This window comes from Dromaius novaehollandiae, chromosome 1, assembly GCF_036370855.1.
Source record: "Dromaius novaehollandiae isolate bDroNov1 chromosome 1, bDroNov1.hap1, whole genome shotgun sequence".
Lineage (NCBI taxonomy): Eukaryota > Metazoa > Chordata > Aves > Casuariiformes > Dromaiidae > Dromaius > Dromaius novaehollandiae.
The window spans coordinates 57904567-57923759 of NC_088098.1; the positions used below are offsets into that span (position 1 = coordinate 57904567).

The 19193-nt window shown below is 37.9% G+C and overlaps 1 protein-coding gene across 2 annotated transcripts in view; it reads right to left on the bottom strand.

The window, feature by feature from the left end:
- Positions 1-387: 387 nt before the first annotated feature.
- TXNRD1 (thioredoxin reductase 1) overlaps positions 388-19193 on the bottom strand; it is a 28669-nt gene continuing 9863 nt past the window's right edge. For both annotated transcript variants that reach the window (XM_026118027.2, XM_026118028.2), the window contains exons 8-14: positions 16781-16873; positions 14987-15063; positions 13137-13293; positions 9815-9922; positions 7676-7771; positions 5321-5455; positions 388-2084 (exon numbers count right to left, since the gene is read on the bottom strand). In XM_026118027.2, coding sequence (XP_025973812.1) covers positions 2022-2084; positions 5321-5455; positions 7676-7771; positions 9815-9922; positions 13137-13293; positions 14987-15063; positions 16781-16873 — 729 coding nt within the window. In that variant the 3' untranslated portion in view covers positions 388-2021. The remainder of the gene's footprint in view (positions 2085-5320; positions 5456-7675; positions 7772-9814; positions 9923-13136; positions 13294-14986; positions 15064-16780; positions 16874-19193) is intronic.

Below are 19193 nucleotides of genomic sequence, written 5' to 3' on the forward strand. Positions count from 1 at the left end.
TGCAAAGCCAAGCTCATACATATCATAATTCCTATACTCCACGGTCGGACTTTCTTACAGATATCTTTGAAAATATTGTTATGCCTGTGCTTAAGTATGAACAACTACATAGCTAAACAGCTCATGAAGCTGTAACTCCTGTTTTTTCTGAAGTTATATATGGCAGCTAGTGCAAACACTGTTAAATATTAGTGGAAGCTGGATCCCTAATTCATTCCTTAAGTATCCCCTTTTCATATCTTTAACAGGCAAAAAATGCACACAAAAAAACCCCAAGCCCAGTTTTCAGAGCAACACCTACCTTCAAACCGCAAAAGGTTAAACAATCACAACTGGGTTTATCAAAGTGGCCTCTTCTGGCCTTGGAAAAAAAAAAAGAAGAAGAAGTCTTCTTGTTATAACTTTATTTCTTTGCTTGGAAGATCCATCAAACTGAGCATCTGTTTGTGCAACATTCCATGTATTCAATGAACTGGCCAGAAAAGTAACACCACAGATTGTTCTGATACCATATAAAACATGTTTAAAAATCCTTCAGTTATGTATGAGTTTATAAAAATAACTTAAAACGCTATTATAGAAAACTCAGTCAAAAAAGATGAATTTGTTACTAGGTAGAAATTTAGGCATAGAGTCTTCTGCCCAAGGAGCTGGATAATTTAACCCTTATTCATGCTGCAATACTGAACTCCCAAGAACCATTAGTAATCTGTAACCTCCTGCTAAAATAGAGGGAAATGAAGAACCAGATCAAAAAGCAGGTTCATTTCCATTACAAAGAAGCACTTTACCATTTCTTGATAAATATGTATGCAGTTTATCCAGCATAGGAGGAACATTCAAGAAAGTAAGTCTGTTTGTCATTTTTAATGGAAATCTGTTTAAAAAGTATTGTTTTCTTAATCAAATACAAAACAAAGTATACGTGGAACTAAATACAGCTTTAGGTCTTGTCTACCTAGAAGATTTTACTATTGTTTTTTGGAGGTTGAGTTGGGTGTTTTCTGTTTGTTTGGCTGGTTTTTGACTGTACAGCTCAACTAACCTGAAGGACTGCCTGTATGCTGCCGTGTTCAAAGTGGCTGCTTCAGACTGGAAACACAGCAGAGTATGATAGGCCATGTGAAAAGGAAGAATTTATTCAAATTGAATGAAGCTCTACAAAGCTCTTGGCAAAATAATTTATTCCAAATTGGAATTCTGTCAGTTCCAAAGTGGATTAATTGTAATCACATAAGCTGCAAGATAAAGCTAAAAAGATCGCATCTGTCTATATGCATGGTTGTGACTATCAGAAAAAACCTTTCCTATATAACAATGCCTTAAAAGTATTTTCCTGACTCATCAAGAAAAACGCCTTCACAAATAAATATCTCTAAAATAAAAAATTGTGACAAAGTCAGTTTGGAAGCCAAGAGAGATGCTATTCTAGATGGTACTAAACCTTTCTGCAAGGATATTTTCTTCTTCATGATCAAACATGTAGATACAACCTCCCATCCATAGGCATGCCTCACTTATGTGACTGTGATCTGATAAAAAGTTTGTTCATGAAGAGAACTTGCAATTGCAGCTTTATACCTTAGTACACAGAGGCACTATACAATTATCCGAACTTGTGGTAATACATTTGAATTAGGAAGCTCTTTGTACAGGTAACAAAAGAGAGAGGAAAAGAAAGTTATTGTGGAGCTGTGCTAACAGTTCTTCCATCACTGCCCACCAGGAAATGCTGGCTGCAGGCTGTGATTTCATGAAAGCATTCTGTTAAATGCCCTGCTAAGCAACAGCTCAATAGTCAATATTCCCATTGCGTTGTTGATTGCCATCCAATCACTGCAAGTGACTAAACTCCCACAGTGCTCTTCTCCATAGGATAATGGAGCGCTTTGGCTAAGATTTAAACATTTCTGCAGAGGTCTGATGATGATTTCTCTCAAAACGTTCCTTCTGAATTGCACAAGTCAGCCACAGCGATGAAAGTCAGTCTCTGGCAATAACAACAATGGGGGTCTTTAACCTCAGCATCCAGCTTGAAGGGTATTTCCACCAGAACGCTTAGTCACAGAGAGCGTGGTAAATATCTTAAAAGAAAGAAACAAGAATATTTTTAGAATGTTAAAATGAATCTTCTGCAAAATTAACTTGGGCATAATGCTTAAAACCACAGCCATTTCTTACTCAAAGTAATAAAATAATAAATGAAAAACATACATATAAAATCCTTGCCACTAAATTGCATACACACACAAAAATACTCTTTGTTCTCTTAATTTGCCTTATGATCTTCTTTTTGCAGTGGAGAAGAAACAATTAAGGGACGTCAGATGGCTTTATACCACCTTTTGTCTTACTGCTGTTAAGTTTGCACAGCGGGAATGGGCTCAGCAATAACACTCTCTAGTCTATACAACTAATGAGCATGTATCTTTATGGCTCAAAGATGACTTCTTTGGGAAAGTAAAGTTAACCTCAGGCAACAGCATTTGAAGAGAACAAAAATTCTGCCTCTGTACCATTCCAGATATTACGGAAATGTAGAACTGATTGTTGATCTAGATATTAGGTCTGGGTTTTTTATCTTCTGGACACTAGCAAATCTAGTTCAAAAGGGTCCAATCTTTACTGTTTTCAACTCATACTAAAGAAAACATGCAAGAATAATTATTGTAAAATTAAAAAGTATCAAAATTCTAAAAGAAAAATTCTATCAAACCTTGTTTAATATTAGAACTTTACTGTGCAAATGATGGTTTTGCACACATATAATATAGAAAGGAATACAGGAAATCAAAACCACTTCTGTCTAAATGGTTCAAAGTTGCAGTAATTAGCTGTCATCAAAGGCATCTCTCAGGAAGAATAAGCTTAGCACAGAATAAAGAATGTGCACATTTCAGTTCTGCAAAGAACACTGAAATATCTGAAGATAATGGGGATCTGAAAGCCCTACAGTCCTCTAAGTAGAAGCTTTACTACATTAAGGCTGCTAGCAGCTCTTTGGAGAACAACATCAATAAATGATATACCTCTTCCACTTTCTACAAGCATATAAAGCATTGTGCACAAATCAGGAAGACAAATACATGTCTAATGTATATGGCAGAGGAACAGAGTATATTTAAACTATGGTGCATGGTTTGAGATAGCGCTTCTAACTCTTCGGCTCTGATCCACAGGCTGACAACATACAGGAATTTTCATTTTTCACTTTGAAATAACAATAAAGATGAAAATGTACAAACTTTATCTGCTTCCTTCTTGGCCCTATCACAAACACTGGGCATGCTAGCCAATTGCAATGGCTGTGGGGACGGCACAGCTCCCTGACTCCAGTGAGTCAGCTGGGAGCCATTTGGTAATTATTGGAAACATGAATTTTTGACAGAACTTGTTAGTTATTCAAGTGAAGACAACATCTTAGAACCAGTAACTGGAAAGCAGTCATTAGCTAACTCACATAATGACCCCAGCTTTCAAAAAAACACTTTCCTTTCATCATAGATGCTCAATTATACATGCCTGTATTACAAGCAGTGCAGTAGAGTCTGCAGTGAAAGGCAATTCTCTGTAAGGCCAAGGTCTTACCACTCTGCATTCACTGGTATTTGTATTTTACCTTGCAAAAAATTCCATTTTGACTTCAGACTTTTTGCGGAATAAGATGCTGCTCAAATCAGGAAAGCAAACTTTGGCTCCAATTTGTAAGCAGAGAGAAATGGGAACCTCAGTCTTACAGTCTTAAGTTGAGTAATACTGTGTTTCACATGAAACTCTTTGTGAAATTAAACTGTCCTAATGCCAGTGAAGATGGCAGTATTTGACTTAACAATACTGTCGCTTTCTTCTTGAGATCAGACTTCCATTCCCTTAGCCTTTTCACAGGTCTAAGATAAAAAAATGCTGATACTATCCCTCATTCTATTCATCTAGATATGCACAGTACCTACAAATGCCAACAATTTTAAAGCATTTTTTTAAATTAAAGACTACCATCCTTGCACTTCCATTTTTGTTGACTATATAAGAGATTAAGTAACAGGCATCAAAAAAACCTTTTGAATATTGGCACTAAAAAAAGATCACTGTTCCCACGAGCTTTTAATTTGTGTATTCCTCCTGAGCCAGTTTCCTCCTCCTGCACCCAAATAAATATGATTAGTCAAAATTATCTCCCTAAATTTTGTCTAATCATCGTTCTATTTAGTTTCAATTTTAGCAGCTCAGATGTCCAGAATAAATTACGACTATCATCCTCTCTTCACACTGCATATGCTAATATCCCACTTAAGTTCACAGGTTTGAATGCCTCACTCAGACTTTCACCTCTACAGGGCCTCCGATAAAATAAGAACTTGCTGCTCCTGCTTCAAGGGCTTCCAAGAACACCATTATAACATGATATTACAGAAAGAGGTAGAGTCTTTACTACAGATGCTTTGAAGATGACTCAAATTGCTGGCAGTTCTTTATGTTACGGAGCTTATGTTATATTGCTCATACTGTATCACTTTGGAAAAACAAGACAGAGAAGCAGACTTTACTTCTGCAGACTGGCATCCTTGTGCTATTCCACTTTGTAGCTAAAATATATAGGGGTTAAAAACAAGATTCTGTACAAAGACCTACTAACAGAGGTCACACAGTTTGCAGGGATCCTCAGCTAATATAAACTGGTCATAGCACCACTAAAATCAGTGAAGCATCTCTGATTTACACCAAAGAGGAGCTGTCCTTCACCCCCTAAAGAGAGTTCAGGTGTTCATTAAAGAGGAACAGCAAGACAAACACAAGAAGAAATGCTTGTGCTGCTTCTTGTGCTTCATTTCAAAAGTGAAGACAGAGAGTGGGTAAAGGAGAGATCTCTAAAAGGGCAGAATTTAACAGAAAAATCATCATGTAGCTGGTCCCGTTCTACAGCACCAGTTTATAGGCCTATTTTGAGTAGGCCTACAAGTCTACTGCTATGAGCAAAAAAAAAAGCTTTGACAATCAGTTTAGTATAAATAGTATTTGAAGCCTTTATAAATGGATTTTTGAGTGAGAGAAAAATTCTACAGTCCCCAGTAGAGGGAGCACTGGATTAGGGGAGACTATAAATGTTAAGCAAATTAATAAACTAAAAAAAAATCCCTGGTAAAATCCTAGATTAAACCCAAATGTTAATTTCCTAATTATAAAAAAAAATCACTTTTGTGCTTTTCCCCCCACTGCTCCCTGTTCCCCATACACTTTAATAAAATTCTGGTATTCAGGTTTCCAACATCTTATCCCAGAATGTTACAAAAGCTGGGATACAAAGGTGACTTTATATACAGACCTCTGCACAGACTGGATGAATTCCTATGGTGCTGTCCAGTTGTTCTTTTGTCATTCCACATTTAATAGCAGCTGCAAACCCTTGCGTAACTTCTCCAGCATTTGGACCAAGGACATGTAAACCAATGACTCTCTCCTAAATAACAATCAAATGGAAACACACTCATGCATTCAGTTCATTTTAGACAATCTATAAGTTTTTTTTTTTAACTGAAAGTATGTAATTTCATCAGTCCCTGAAATATACCACAAATTAATGTAACCACACAAATGTAAATTATCATTAGTGCCAAGAGCAGGGACACAGCAGGTATCATTTTGTCCTCTCTCCGCAAAGGAAAAAAAATCAACTAAGAACTTAAGAATCAGTTTCCTTACAAAGTTTTGTGCAGAAGCCCTCTGTTTACATCAGGCATATAAATCTAGCACATGGTATCATCTATGCTTGATTATCATGTATGTCCAATTTGCAAACACGTATTTGAATTTTATTCAGGCAAGCTATTCCACCGATTCCAACGGACCGCTTGCCTAAGTAAAGACAGGCATGTGCACAAAGATTTGCAACACTGGGGCCTATGCTAGGTGGCTATATGATACATATCTACTGAAAAACTTTGTTCTGTTGAAGAACAGTTTTATAGTTGCTTATGTAAAAAGGGTCATAAACTAAAATTCTGGCTAACTGATGTAACAAGAGATGCATTCTAAATAGACTGAAGACGGCTCTTTTTGCAGCACTCACTGTCTTTGGAAGATAATATATCTAGAGATTGGCAATACTAACTAAAAGATATCAAGTTACAATGAAGATGTTATCACTTCATGCTTTACTTCTCTCACGTCTGTACTACCGTTCAACTGAAAAATATGTAAAACTGCAGCATATATCCTTACTGAATACTCAAGAGAATGAGTTGCGCTTGTCTCATTTAGCAAATGCCAACTACCATGGTCCTCACTGGCTTTCATGGTACTAATCAGATTTTGCTGAGCACAGATCTAGCCCAGTTGGTATCAGAAGTTATCTGTTCTTCCTCCAAATGCATATAAGGAAGTGCAGATACTGAGTACATTGTAAGGTTATTTTTCTTTCACTAAGCATGAGGATTGAGAATTACCTTACGGTTTAAAGAAGAAAATCTAAGATTAAATAATAGCTAAAATGGAACTATCCTTACTTCTCTTTAAAAGTATGTACATATATAAAAATAAAAACAAAGAAATGAAACTGGGATAACTACGGTTTCCACTATAAATTTAAATAGTTAATGAACACAGTTTTCATCCTGAATAGTCTTCAACTCCACCTCTAGATGTTTAAATGCATTCCTAATTTTCAGGACAAGAAATGGAAACAAAATTAATGGAACACTTTAAAGCCCCATTAAGTCTTCCCATTTTCTTCAACTAACTTTGGATTAGGAACATTAGCATGGCTTCTAAAATAGCTTCCACACTAGTGTAAACTCCTCCAGAAAAAGGAGATGGGCAAAATTAGGTTAGTAGACTTTACAAAATGTGTGACATGCTGGTCAAAAAAACTGCAGGAACATAAATCAGTATCTGATGATAAAAGAAAATAGGTAAAATAGATCAAAAATTTTAATAGCACTGGTAGTTCTATGCCACTATCTTAATGAGAATACATTCTTATTAGCACATTAATTATTCAAATCCAACAAAGTTTTTATTAAACAGATGACGATCATTCAGAGAGGGACCTACCAATTCTTCTAACCAATCTATTTTTGCTTGTGCTTCAGCAGGTACTATACATTTCCATAACTAGGAAGCTTTATCCTAGTTTTATCCTAGTCCAAGGATAATCCTGGCATTATCACTGTAAATGAGATTTGTGCAGGCAAGATAGATTAATCTTGTTAGAATGAACTCAAGAGTTTTACAGACACGTGCATTTGTAGAGGTCACCAGATGTAATGGGTTCTGAGTGACCTTAATTTCAGAGTGAAGAATTCCCCAGAAAAGAACTGCCAGGTGTGTGTGTGGGGGAGTAAGATCAACAGATAAAAACTTTTAACATGTTTTACATGCATTGACTCAATCACTTCTCAAAGTTAATGAACAGTCTTAATGATTTCTAGTTGTTATTTTGCATATATGAAAAAACATCATATATCAATGGCAACTTCAGAAATTTGTATTTTACTAAGAGCCATTTTTCTTTAAACAAAAATACCGGCTCATTATAAATAAGCAAAATTTCAAAAAGGTAGAGAAATTTAAATTCATTTGTAATTTATTAAAAGTATCCTATTTATAGCTGTGGTATCAATGGCACCTAACATGAACATGTAGCTGCTGTTTTCTCTGGAGGGAAAAAAACCACACTTACGTTATCTTGAATATTGCAAATTATCTTTGCGTAGCATTTGTTGTTGTCTCTGGATGGGACAGTCCATTCCAGTGGCCAGAAATAACTATGGTACACCTGGATATACAACACAGAGGTTAAAGAAAGATTTGTAATTTCACAGCACAGAATATGATCTTCCAAAAGCTGTCAGGTTATCCTAAATTTGCATCCTCTACCTCCAACAGTGGAGCTTTACCACTGACCGCAATTGCAGCAGACTTAGGAGGACAAGGCTTTTGAAATATCGTACCTGTAAAAACATTCACCACAGCACAGGGATGAACCATTAACTAATATCTCTTCATTAGCACTCAGCATACACGCAGAATTTGGAATACTCAAAATCAGGGTGAGAATCTTTTCCCTTGATGGAAGCCAAATAAGGAAGCCACTATAAAATAAGCATTAGTGTCATCCAATAATTAAAAAATAAGCCATAAGCATATCACACATCCAGGCTGCAGTTCACCATGCCCTCATTAAAGCAGACAAATAGAAGCTTCTCTTGTGGAAAGCTGTATTGTCACTGGGTCTACCTGGGATGAAGGGAAAATATTTCTCAGCACACTAAAAGGAAAGAAATAGCCACAGCGCCTAGGTTTAGGAGAGATCAGGGAATGCTTTTTCCAGGCTCTCTTAGATTATGTATCACTGCAAAATGCAAAGGAATGCATGGTACACGTAAAACCCACATTTTCTGACTGCATCAGCCTGCATCACTGGACAGATTCCCAGCTGAAGATAAATCTGTCCATCCACCTGCATAGCACATATCAGAAAAGGACTGGGTGTTTTAAGGAACACTTATACCCAGAATTCCCTACAGCTCTCATTATAAACTAATCTCAAATTGATTACTATCTGAGAGAATTTTTTTATTAATTGCAACTCCAGTAATAATATGTCCCTTCGCAAATAATCTGGAGAGACAACTCACTGTTTTCCATATTAACGGGGTTACAAAGCATTTATAAACATTCTGTTACCCAAAACTGAAATTTAGCAGGTCTGGATGACAAATGCAACTCAATAATGCTACTGAAGCGTACAAACCAAAAGCAAAAGCCAACACAGTGACATGATAAGGAGGCCAGAATAAACTAAATTAGGATTTAGCCAGGATAGAAATGTTTCCAGATACTTTAAAGCACATTTTCAAAAGTGACTTTGAAAATGGCAGGTGCATTTTCCACAACAAAGAGTCCAGTGTTTCACATGTAACAACAAGAATTTGACTAAATAACAAAAATTTGTCTGTGTGTATAAAAACTCTGTGGGCAGAACAGAATTTTGGCCCCTGCCCTATAGTCAAGTTAAAAGTACTTGACACAGCGATTTGAAGTAACATTTTGTTCTTTTCTCCATAGTCCAGTTCACAAAGTGTATTTGAATAAACCTAAGAGGGAGACAAGTTCTCAAATTTATGAACTGCAACTTTTCTGATTATTTCCCCAAATCAGGCCCCTCAAGGGACCTTCATGGGATATAAAAGAAGTTCAATTTACTGCCAGACTCTCTTCTCTCCTGCTTTTTATATTGTGGTCCGTACAGTATTTTGCAAGAACAGCCTGAGGCATTTAAATGCTTACATATGTCTAATTTCACTCCTGACAGCTATCCCAGTGAATGAAAAGGGACTACTCACGTAAGTAAAATTAAGCACGTATCTGCTTGCATAGTCAAAATAAGCAGCAAAAATGAATGTAGCAACATTATTTGACTTTATAAAGGAAAAATCACCCTGGCAAGGAATTTGCCACACTGTAGCTACAAGAAGCTCAGCTTGGACATTAAAACCAATTTACTGCTTCCAACACATACCCACCTTTAATTTATCCCTCAAGTATTTGTAGAGACAAAGAAACCTTTTTTAACAAATATTCCACCTACAAGCCCAGTTTGCCAAAAAAAGAAAGAAAAAAAAAATTTTGTAACTAGAACTATCAGAATTGGGGACTATTTTTAGAACATGTTTAGGGACTGCCTAGAAAGACAAAAATGTACCTAGTATCCTCCTGCCCTTAAATCAGAGCACACAAGGCTGTTTTAATCAACTCTTAATGTTATTTTAAATTACATATTTGGACATTAAAATCCAGATGAAACAAAGGCATTTACCTCAATGTTTTCCTCCCCAAACTTCTCCACTGCACTCTCTTCAGAATACCCACAGGCTCCATACTCCAACGGAGTGAACACTGTTGTTGGAACATTCACATAGTCACACTGTGTAGTATTCGAAACAAAACAAAAAACCACACAATATCAGTAATATATCAGCACACTGATAATATTTCAGCAGTCTGAAACACGGGAAGAAAAGTTGGATTATTCATAACTCTGAAAGCTGCTTTTTGGGGGGGAGGGGAGGGGGAGTCCAGTCCCTCTCAGAGGTGTTAACTGGAGCACCAACAAAAACATGTTTTAAAGCCATACTGACATTAACACACATGGATTAAGAAGGAAGAGGAAATTCAGTGCCCTGCTATACAATGTATCATATCACAGGTCACACTGGAGATAAAAAGTAGACTGTTCAACTTCTTCTACAAGGCATACTACTTTTAGCAGAAAACGCTGCACAGACAATACCACCACCACCTCTTCTTTATAATCAACTGCAGCCTAAGAGATACCAAAGAACCAAAGACATGAAGCAGAACTGTTTGCAGGGACAGCAAAAACTGGAGCTGGTATTCTGTGCCTCATCACATACCATGGAAGCCAAACACTTGCCGCTGACTTCACTGGAGCTTTAGAGTGTTCCAGTGGTTCCTTCTGCTTAAAAGCAAACGTGTAAAAGAGGAGAGGGGGAAATGTTGTATCTGTACCTCTGTAAGTGCATGTGTGTATGTGTGTTTGTGTCTGTCTGTGTCTCCTTGTGTGTGTGTGTCTGTGTGTGTGTCTGTGTGTGTGTCTGTGTGTGTGACTGCAAACTTACATGGCAAATTATATCAGTTACACAGAATCACACACACAACCACTGAGGTTGGAAGGGACATCTGAAGATCATCTAGTCCAAACCCCTCTGCTCAGAGGAGGTTGCTCCGGGCTGTACCCAGTTGGTTTTGAGCATCTGCAAGGATGGAAACTCCACAGCCTCTCTGGGCAACCTGTTACAGTGCTTGACCACTCTCACAGTAAAAAAATTTTTTCTTATGTTTAAATGCAATTTCCTGTATTGCAGTTTGTGCCCATTAACTCTTGTCCTGTCACTGGGCACCACTGAGAAGAGTCTGGTTCTATCGTCTTTAATCTCCCCATCAGGTTTGTATACTCATTGACAGGATCCACTTGAGCCTTCTCTTCTTGAGGCTGAACAGTTCCAGCTCTCTCAGCGTCTCCTTGCATGTCAGGTGCTCCAGTCCCTTAATCATCTTCATGGCCATTTGCTGGACTTGCTTCAGTACGCCAATGTCCCTCTTGTACTGGGGAGCCCAGAACTGGACACAGATGTGGTCTCACCAGTGTTGAACAGATGGGAAGGATCACCTTCCTAAACCTGCTGACAATGCTCTTCCTAATGCAGCTCAGGATGCCACTGGCCACCTTTGCCATGATGGTGCATTGTTGGCTCGTGGTCAGCTTGTTGTCCACCAGGACCCCAGGGCCTTTTCTGCAAAGCTGCTTTCCAGCCAGTGGGCCCCTGCCCATACTTGTGCCCAGGGTTATTTGTCCCCAGGTGCAGGACTCTGCATTTCCCTGTGTCGAGGTTCCTCTCAGCCCCTTTCTCCAGCTTGTCAAGGTTCTTCTGAATGGCAGCACAACCACCTGGCGCATCAGCCACTCCTCCCAACTTTCTATCAACTGCAAACTTGCAGAGGGTGCACTGTGTCCCATCATCTAAGTCATTAATGAAGATGTTAAACAGTATTAGCCCCAGTATCCACACCTATGGTACACCACTACTGATTAGCCTCCAGCTGGATTTTGTGCTGCTGACCACAGCCCTTTGAGCCTGGCAGTTCAGCCAGTTTTCAGTTCACCTCCCTGCCCACATATCTAGTTCATACTTCATCAGTTTGTCTATGAGGATGTTATGGGAGGGAGCATCAAAAGTCTTGCTAAAGTCAAGATAAACAATATCCACTGCTCTCTCCGTCTCCACCAAATTAGTCATTTTATTGTAGAAGACTATCAAGTTGGTCTGTTCTAATTAATTTAGCTAACTAACTTCTACTAATTTTAATTTCTACCAATTTCAACTCTAATTTCTTTTGTGACTGAGGATCAACTAAGATGCTGTTTATTATTCTCTCCTCACCTACCCATACCACTTCATTATGCTTTATACAATCACCTTCTCTGCATTTGTTAAAACAGCAGTGCAAGCCAGGATCCCATCTAAGTTAGTTCCTCATTTCTTGGATTCACTGAAAGAGATGATGCTTTCCTTGGCAGTATGAAGATTTTCATACCTTTAGAGACAGTTATGTGGCACAAACTGTAAATTAAGACACATTCCTAGTATTAATAAAAAAAAAAACAACTGGCTCCACCTACAAATTTCTTAAAGTGCACCTGGCTGAGGTAATGATATGATGCACACTGATTCAGAATTCTATTATTGCAATACCTGCCAATCCAAAATAAACAACTCAGTCAAGCTCTAAATCTGGCTGACAACTGAAGGCAATATGAGTACAACCGGCTTTACAAGAGAAAACCTTTATGTTTGTGCCTTATGGTTATGAAGGTGAGACGAACATCCACATCAATGGGTGTTTGGATAATAGTTCTTTAAAGGCACGTTCCTTTTTTCCCGGTTTAAAGATACAGTAAGTATCGGGTTACTGCTATTTGGACTAATGTAGCTTGACTGCAAGCCACAATGACGCTAGTATGAAATGTAAGCAATGAACTGATGAATTCAATTTCTCAGGTAGAAAAGTATGTTGATCTATTGGTACACTGGATCTTTTTTTGTCTCCATATTTAATTTGCAATAGAACTCACTATGTACTACAATGAAAACACAAGAACGGGAAGTAAAAATAGTAGTGCAAATAACACTGAAAGTTAAGAGCATCACAACCCCCTTTTACATCCTACTTATGGAATGCAGGTAAGAGTAAATTGTCTGTGAACTAGAGTTGACGAATTTAATGAAACTTGGGTGATTGCTGACATTTACAGGGAAGGCAGTACTGTTAAAACCCGGTTAAATCATCTCAGTTAATTTTATTATCGCTATACCCAGAGAGAAAAATAAAATCTCTTACTAGGAAAAAGAGACTATTACTGAATCCATAAGGTATTAATTTCAACCTATACTATAAGAAGAACATATCTGCAGCAATATCTTTGTGAGGGGAAAATTAAAGCAATCATTGAAGCTAATCCTTAAAAGCCTACTGAGAGTTTTCCATAAACAAACAAACTTGCATACTGCACTTAAAATTAGAGCAATAACAGTGTTTCATGGCAACTGGTTACTCACCTTAATGGTTGCTCCACCATAAAGCCTTTGAACTAACAGTCTTCCTGCTTGGATTGCCACTGGTGTGAGTTCCAGCTTGTCCTGTAGTATATCTCCAACAGCATAGATATATGGCACATTTGTTTGCTCCTCATCATTGACAGGGATTTTCCCTGTTCTACAATTTGCATTAACAAGAAAAAAAGATATAAGTCTTCTGTTGTGAAGACTGGAGGGGTAAATAACTTTTGCTGAAGAGAAAAACATGTACTTGAAATACAAAGGAAAGAAGTTCTGATCGTAATGTTACAACCTTGGGCAAGAGTGTAAACCAGTGCAGATTAGTGTCTCTCCTAAACCCACAGAAATTTACACACTGGATAAGGAAGTATCCCATGAAGTTATGACTCATCTCCTGAATTAATTCTTTGGTGAGGCATAAATCCTTCCCTCAGCATACTTAACTACCATCTGAGCTGCATATTGGCAACCTCCAGGAATCACAGGAAGAGACACTCTCCCACTCAAGCTGTAGAATGAAAGAATTTCTCCACTGCTGAAATTCCAACCCACTGGCTGAAGTAGGTTCTATAAACTTAGTCTTCAGGCTTCTACAGGCTTCTACATCGAGACAGGTCCTGCTGTTAGATACCTTACTCAAGGGGCAGTCAGCAAGCTTTTTAGTGTTAAATGTATTGAACTAATGGAAGTTTTTAAATTATTAATATTTCCTACTTTATTAATATATTAAATAGTGCAGTAGCCACTGCAAGAAACACATGTAACAGGGACACCTACACAGACAGGCATAGAAACAGCCACACAGTTACTTAAGAAATTAGAGGGACCATTGGTAATTCCCATCTTAAAATCCAGCTTTCTTGATTTTGCTCTTGTTAACAAATATACAGTCTATACTAACAATTTTATGGTTTATTACATTAAGCTGGTAATGGTCGTCATGGTGTCAAGAAGATATGTACTGTTCTACAAGACAGCACGGGTCTGCCAATTTTGGGTGAACCAAAATTCTCACTTATTTATAACACTGCAACAATTCCCTTTAGCAACATCAGCCACTGTGATCATATGCAACCTGTCCTCCGCACTGCTCTCCCACAGACTAACAAGGAAAGTTCGTGGCCCTGCTCATTTTCTTCAAGGGGAGCACAGCCTGGGTCCCTCATGTCTACTTACTTTAAAGTAACCAATATTGAAAAGGTTACCAGTAGGTCCACTCTCTTGCATAGCCACCTCACAACATCAAACATGAAATACTTCTCTACCAGAAACAGATTGTTCCCAGGGGTTGCTCTAAGACTGAAAAAGAAACTCCTCCAAAAACTAAAACACATCACCAACTCCAACTGTGAGTTTAAGGAATGCTACTTTGACCTTATATTCCAAAATAAACATACAGCAGCATTTACATTAAAAAATTGTAAACAAACCCCACCACATTAAAAGCATTCATTTCATTTGTATTAATGAATGAATCTATAGCCCAAGAGGTGGTAGATATAAAAACAAGGACATAGGAATAAAAGAGTACAGGGAACAATTGACAGATCCTAAAAAGCCCAGTCACTGGAACAAGCTGATAGACTCCGGTATGTGAACCTAGACAGAATAGAACAGACGCTTTTGACTCTTCGCATTTAGGAACTGACATTTCAATATCAAAAAAGCAAATGTGGCAACGCTGTGTGACAAAGCAGAGCTACCTGCTAAATAATCTCCTATCCAAGTATAAGCAAACAGGGGAAAAATAATTTCCTCAAAGCAACTGAACGTGTATGCAGTTCCACTGTCACAGTAAGAGCAAATGACACAAGCTCACTAGTCAGTGCTGCACAGACATCTGTCCTTACTTTTCATTGATCTTCACTCCAACTTTGTCCAAACCAATTTTTCTTGTGCATGCATCTCTTCCAATGGCTAGCAACACCTGCAAAACAACAATGCACGTGTTACTTTCTAAAACCGCAAAAGTGCATTTACATGTTGCTATCTACTATTTTCATTACATATTAGTAGCTTTGGCTTAGTCACAGTAAGATAAACATGTTTGTTACCCATTCTACATTTCTCAGAGCTCAAGACAAGACACGCCCTCACTGTGATCTAACAGTACCAGGTTTTATTTCTAAGATTAAATATAGACAAATATCTTTTCTTGGAAAAATAGCCCAAGAGTTTTCTAAGCAAATCAGTTACGGTCAGATTATTTTATTTCCTCATGCTTTTCATACTGAAGTGTTATACCATATTCTTACCAAAAAGATGACCATGAACTGATCTATAAGTAAAAGCCTCTTTAGGAAGAAAACTAAGGTGCTTAGACAAATAAAAAGACTGTAAAATGATCTTTGCTGTGATCAGAAAACATCATCATTTATTTATAGAGGCTCTCAACGAAGTGACTGCCAAAGAACATTATCTCCACACAAACCAACATTTGTTCAGAATGATGCACAGACCAGGCTAAATTCTTACTCATCCCACCAACTTTGCTACCTTAACAAGCACAACAAATTCAGATGCGTGCTATCACAAAGGAAAGGTGCTCTGTGCTTTGCAGTCTTGGACAATTGCCCAGGTAATTACACAGTGCTTTGCCTATGACAGCTAGGAACTGCACGGAAGAAGTCCGAGACCTGCTTCAAGTCCCTTAGCTGATCAAGCATGCCAGATCTTCAAAGCTGAAGATCTTCGAATGAGTCACATACAGCTCACAGCTTCTATACTGAGTGACAGCATTTCAGGAAAAGATGTAATAGCAATGAGAAATCAGAAATTTCCTTAAAGAAAATATGGCACTGATTCGTAAACAAAAAAAAATTCACTACTGTGGACCGAAAAAAAAAAAAGTACTAAAACACTTTTCAACAGCACTGCTGTTATTGTTTAATTTTATCATAGGCACTGAGGAATATCGCTGTTAAGGAACAAATGGAGCACTATACAGGTGAACAAGGTCACTGGCATAAAGTACTTGCAGTCTGAAGTCCCAGGCTTGCAAATGCTTATCTTTATGCATTCTGAGTAGCTCAAAACAATTTATTCACATTTTTTTTCCTTTCAGCATCAAGGCCTAAGAAAATGAGTGGGGTGAGAGGTGATGGAAACAGCCAATCACACATATAATGGCATACCTTTATGTACTCACATGGCACACACAGTGCAATTTTACTGTTTTAGATGTGTAATAAAGTTCTCTCTGACTGACTTGCCACAGGGCATTAGGTGTTTTCATGAAGATGCTGCATCAACAACAGATCTTGACAAAACATGACATTGGGCCTAGCTCTCACAGGGTCATAGTTTTATGCTAGCTCCAGAACAGCAGGCTTCAGTTACTATGAAAGCTATTATAAATCATTACTTATAGTTTATGACAAATATCTCCTTGGAGACAAATCCTGCAACGAATTTCACATGACCAAGCTTCTCTACATCCCAAAGCTAGAAAACAGAGTTTTCAAAAGCATGCAAGTGATTTGGTAAGGTACCTGAGGCTTATGTGCATGGATTCTGGGACTTCACATACATTACCTGCTGATTGTATGCAATTAGCATATTGTAATGATTAAAAACAATCATTAATATTAATATTAATAAAAATAATCTTTACATATGTTGAGGGTTTATTATGAAGGACTCACAGTATTGTATTCGCCTTCGATTATTTGGTTCCCCACTGTGGATTGGGCTGTAACTTTCAATCTTCCAGGAGTTCCTTCCTCAATCTGTTCAATCTACAGTGTTTGAAAACAAATTTTTAGTTTCAAATAAAGATATGCAAACATATCCTTGTCCCACCACTTACCATTGAAAGCGAACATTTTTCATCATGACCTAAAATTGAAGCATTCCATCTAAAGATTGTTACCTTCCTCTAGATTTCTGATTACTTGCATATTTAAACATATTATTTTACCTCTCTGCATTCATTCTTATAACGAACACAATAATACTCAGTTTCTAAAAGTTGTGTTGATGGCTAGGTTCTTGTCCAAGCTCATAGCATAAGCTGCTAGTCCGGTTTCTGAGGACAGAGGAGGCGAGAGGAAAGGGAACTCTTTCAAGACTGTGAAGCAGCATCAGATATTTTCTTCAGCTGCCGCTAGAAGATCAGTGTGCCTTCCACACGTGGAGGAGCCACAATCACAGTCCAGCCCTTGGCAGGACAGGCCTTTGCCCTGTTTGAATGATTCAGTCTGACACATAAAGCCCCTACTGCCTTGCAGGAGGGGGCAGCAGCTGGCTCTAAATGGTTGAAAAACACTAGCAGCTTAAAAAACTGAAGAACCAAAATTCCACAGTCAACTGAAATAAATATTCCTAGTTTTAGCCACGGATCCAGCAGCTCATTTTTGCTCCCATAACTGCAGTAGATTACAGCCTGTTCCAGCAAAGCAAAAGCAACAAAAGAATCAGACGTGAATCTTTTTGCACCCATGCTCTTTGTTGAGAGCAACACAATCATGGTTTGTAAAAAGCAACATCAAAAGCCAACAACAGAAAACAAAAAGCAGAAAGAATGATGCTACTGGCTTTTTCCAAACACTCATTATTCCTGATAAATAATCAACAAAACAAGCAGATGGAATTTGAAGCTACACAGGGGGGTTCTCTTTTGTCCTATTAATTTTCACTGGACTGTGAGGAAGGGACTATATCCTCAAGTACAGTCCTTCTCTCACTGCCCTGGAACTGCAAGGTTCCAGCTGCTTCCTATGGCTGGCTGTACATACAATAGATATGTGTGTTTAACACACCCATTTTGTGAAACTTTTAGTGTTCATTCTACGAAAGAAAGAATGTACATTTCAACAACTGCCCTAGTTCTTGCTTCATATATATTCCATGTTTGGCGATAGAAAAAGGAAAATTTCTAATCAAATTCTGTTTCCCCTGTATTTTTTTTAATTAACCCACACACACACACCTTTCGTGCTGTTCTACCAGCTTCAAAAGATCACCATGTTGAACTGCTCCTATTCTAAGGCAGCATTATTTATAAAAATTCGTTTTCTGTCTTCAAATGTCCCACTGAAGGTTCGTTCATAAGCACAATACGCATAACTTCAGAAATAACATTGGAAAAGAAGAGAAGAGAAGGTGAAGAGGCCTGCTAAAAGCGTATCCAGCAATTTATGTTCAAGGGTACTCTCAACTAGAAACAGGGCCAAATGTTTTATTCCCATTGAAATCAACAACATAAAGTGAAGGGACTCGGTAAAATACACAAAAGTGCATTTTATGATTAGGGTGAGGGACTCCTCTCTGCAGAGCGCATCTTGAGGAGACCACTCACCACCTAGCTGAAATGTTCTGCTGCTTCTTAGATCAACTTCCTCCTTCCCCATCCCCCAGAAAAGACTACAAACAGCCAAACCTGAAACATTTAAAAGACAGATACTCATGCCTGCCTTTCATACACCATGGCATTTCTGCAACACAAACATGAATAAGAGCATAAAGTTTCTTGAAACATCCACTTTGACCTCTCAGAGCAAATTTCATACTTTCTGAGAGGGATCACATCTGCAGAACAGCAACTGGCAAGTGCATGTTTTAAACTACTACTGATACTGCTAAGGGTGAAAAAGAAGGGACTTCACTCTATTTAATGCTTTAATCCCCTGAGTGTTAAACTCTAACACTCTGGCATAATGCCAAATGGAAGATTGCTTAATACATTTTTTCCTATTTTATAATAATTAAGCACTAATCATTGTGAAAAACCATTAAGAAAAATACTGTTAGCACCCTCTGAAGTCTTTGATAAGGCAATTTTACATTAAGCTCCACAGCTTATCTAATCTGTTTTTCAGCCTGAATTTGCCTACACATATACATAACTAACTGCATGAGTACCCCTACTGAACTCAAGGAAAATTAAGTAAGTATTCAAAAATTCTGCCAAGTAGAGGATATAGGTGCATACTTATAAAGCCCATTTACTTTTCAGAGTAGTCCGCTTGGCCTGGGCAACATAAGCAGTATGTGCTGGTTGAGAATTTGAGAACTGACAATGAAAAATATGACTATGTGTGATGCACTGACTCTGGT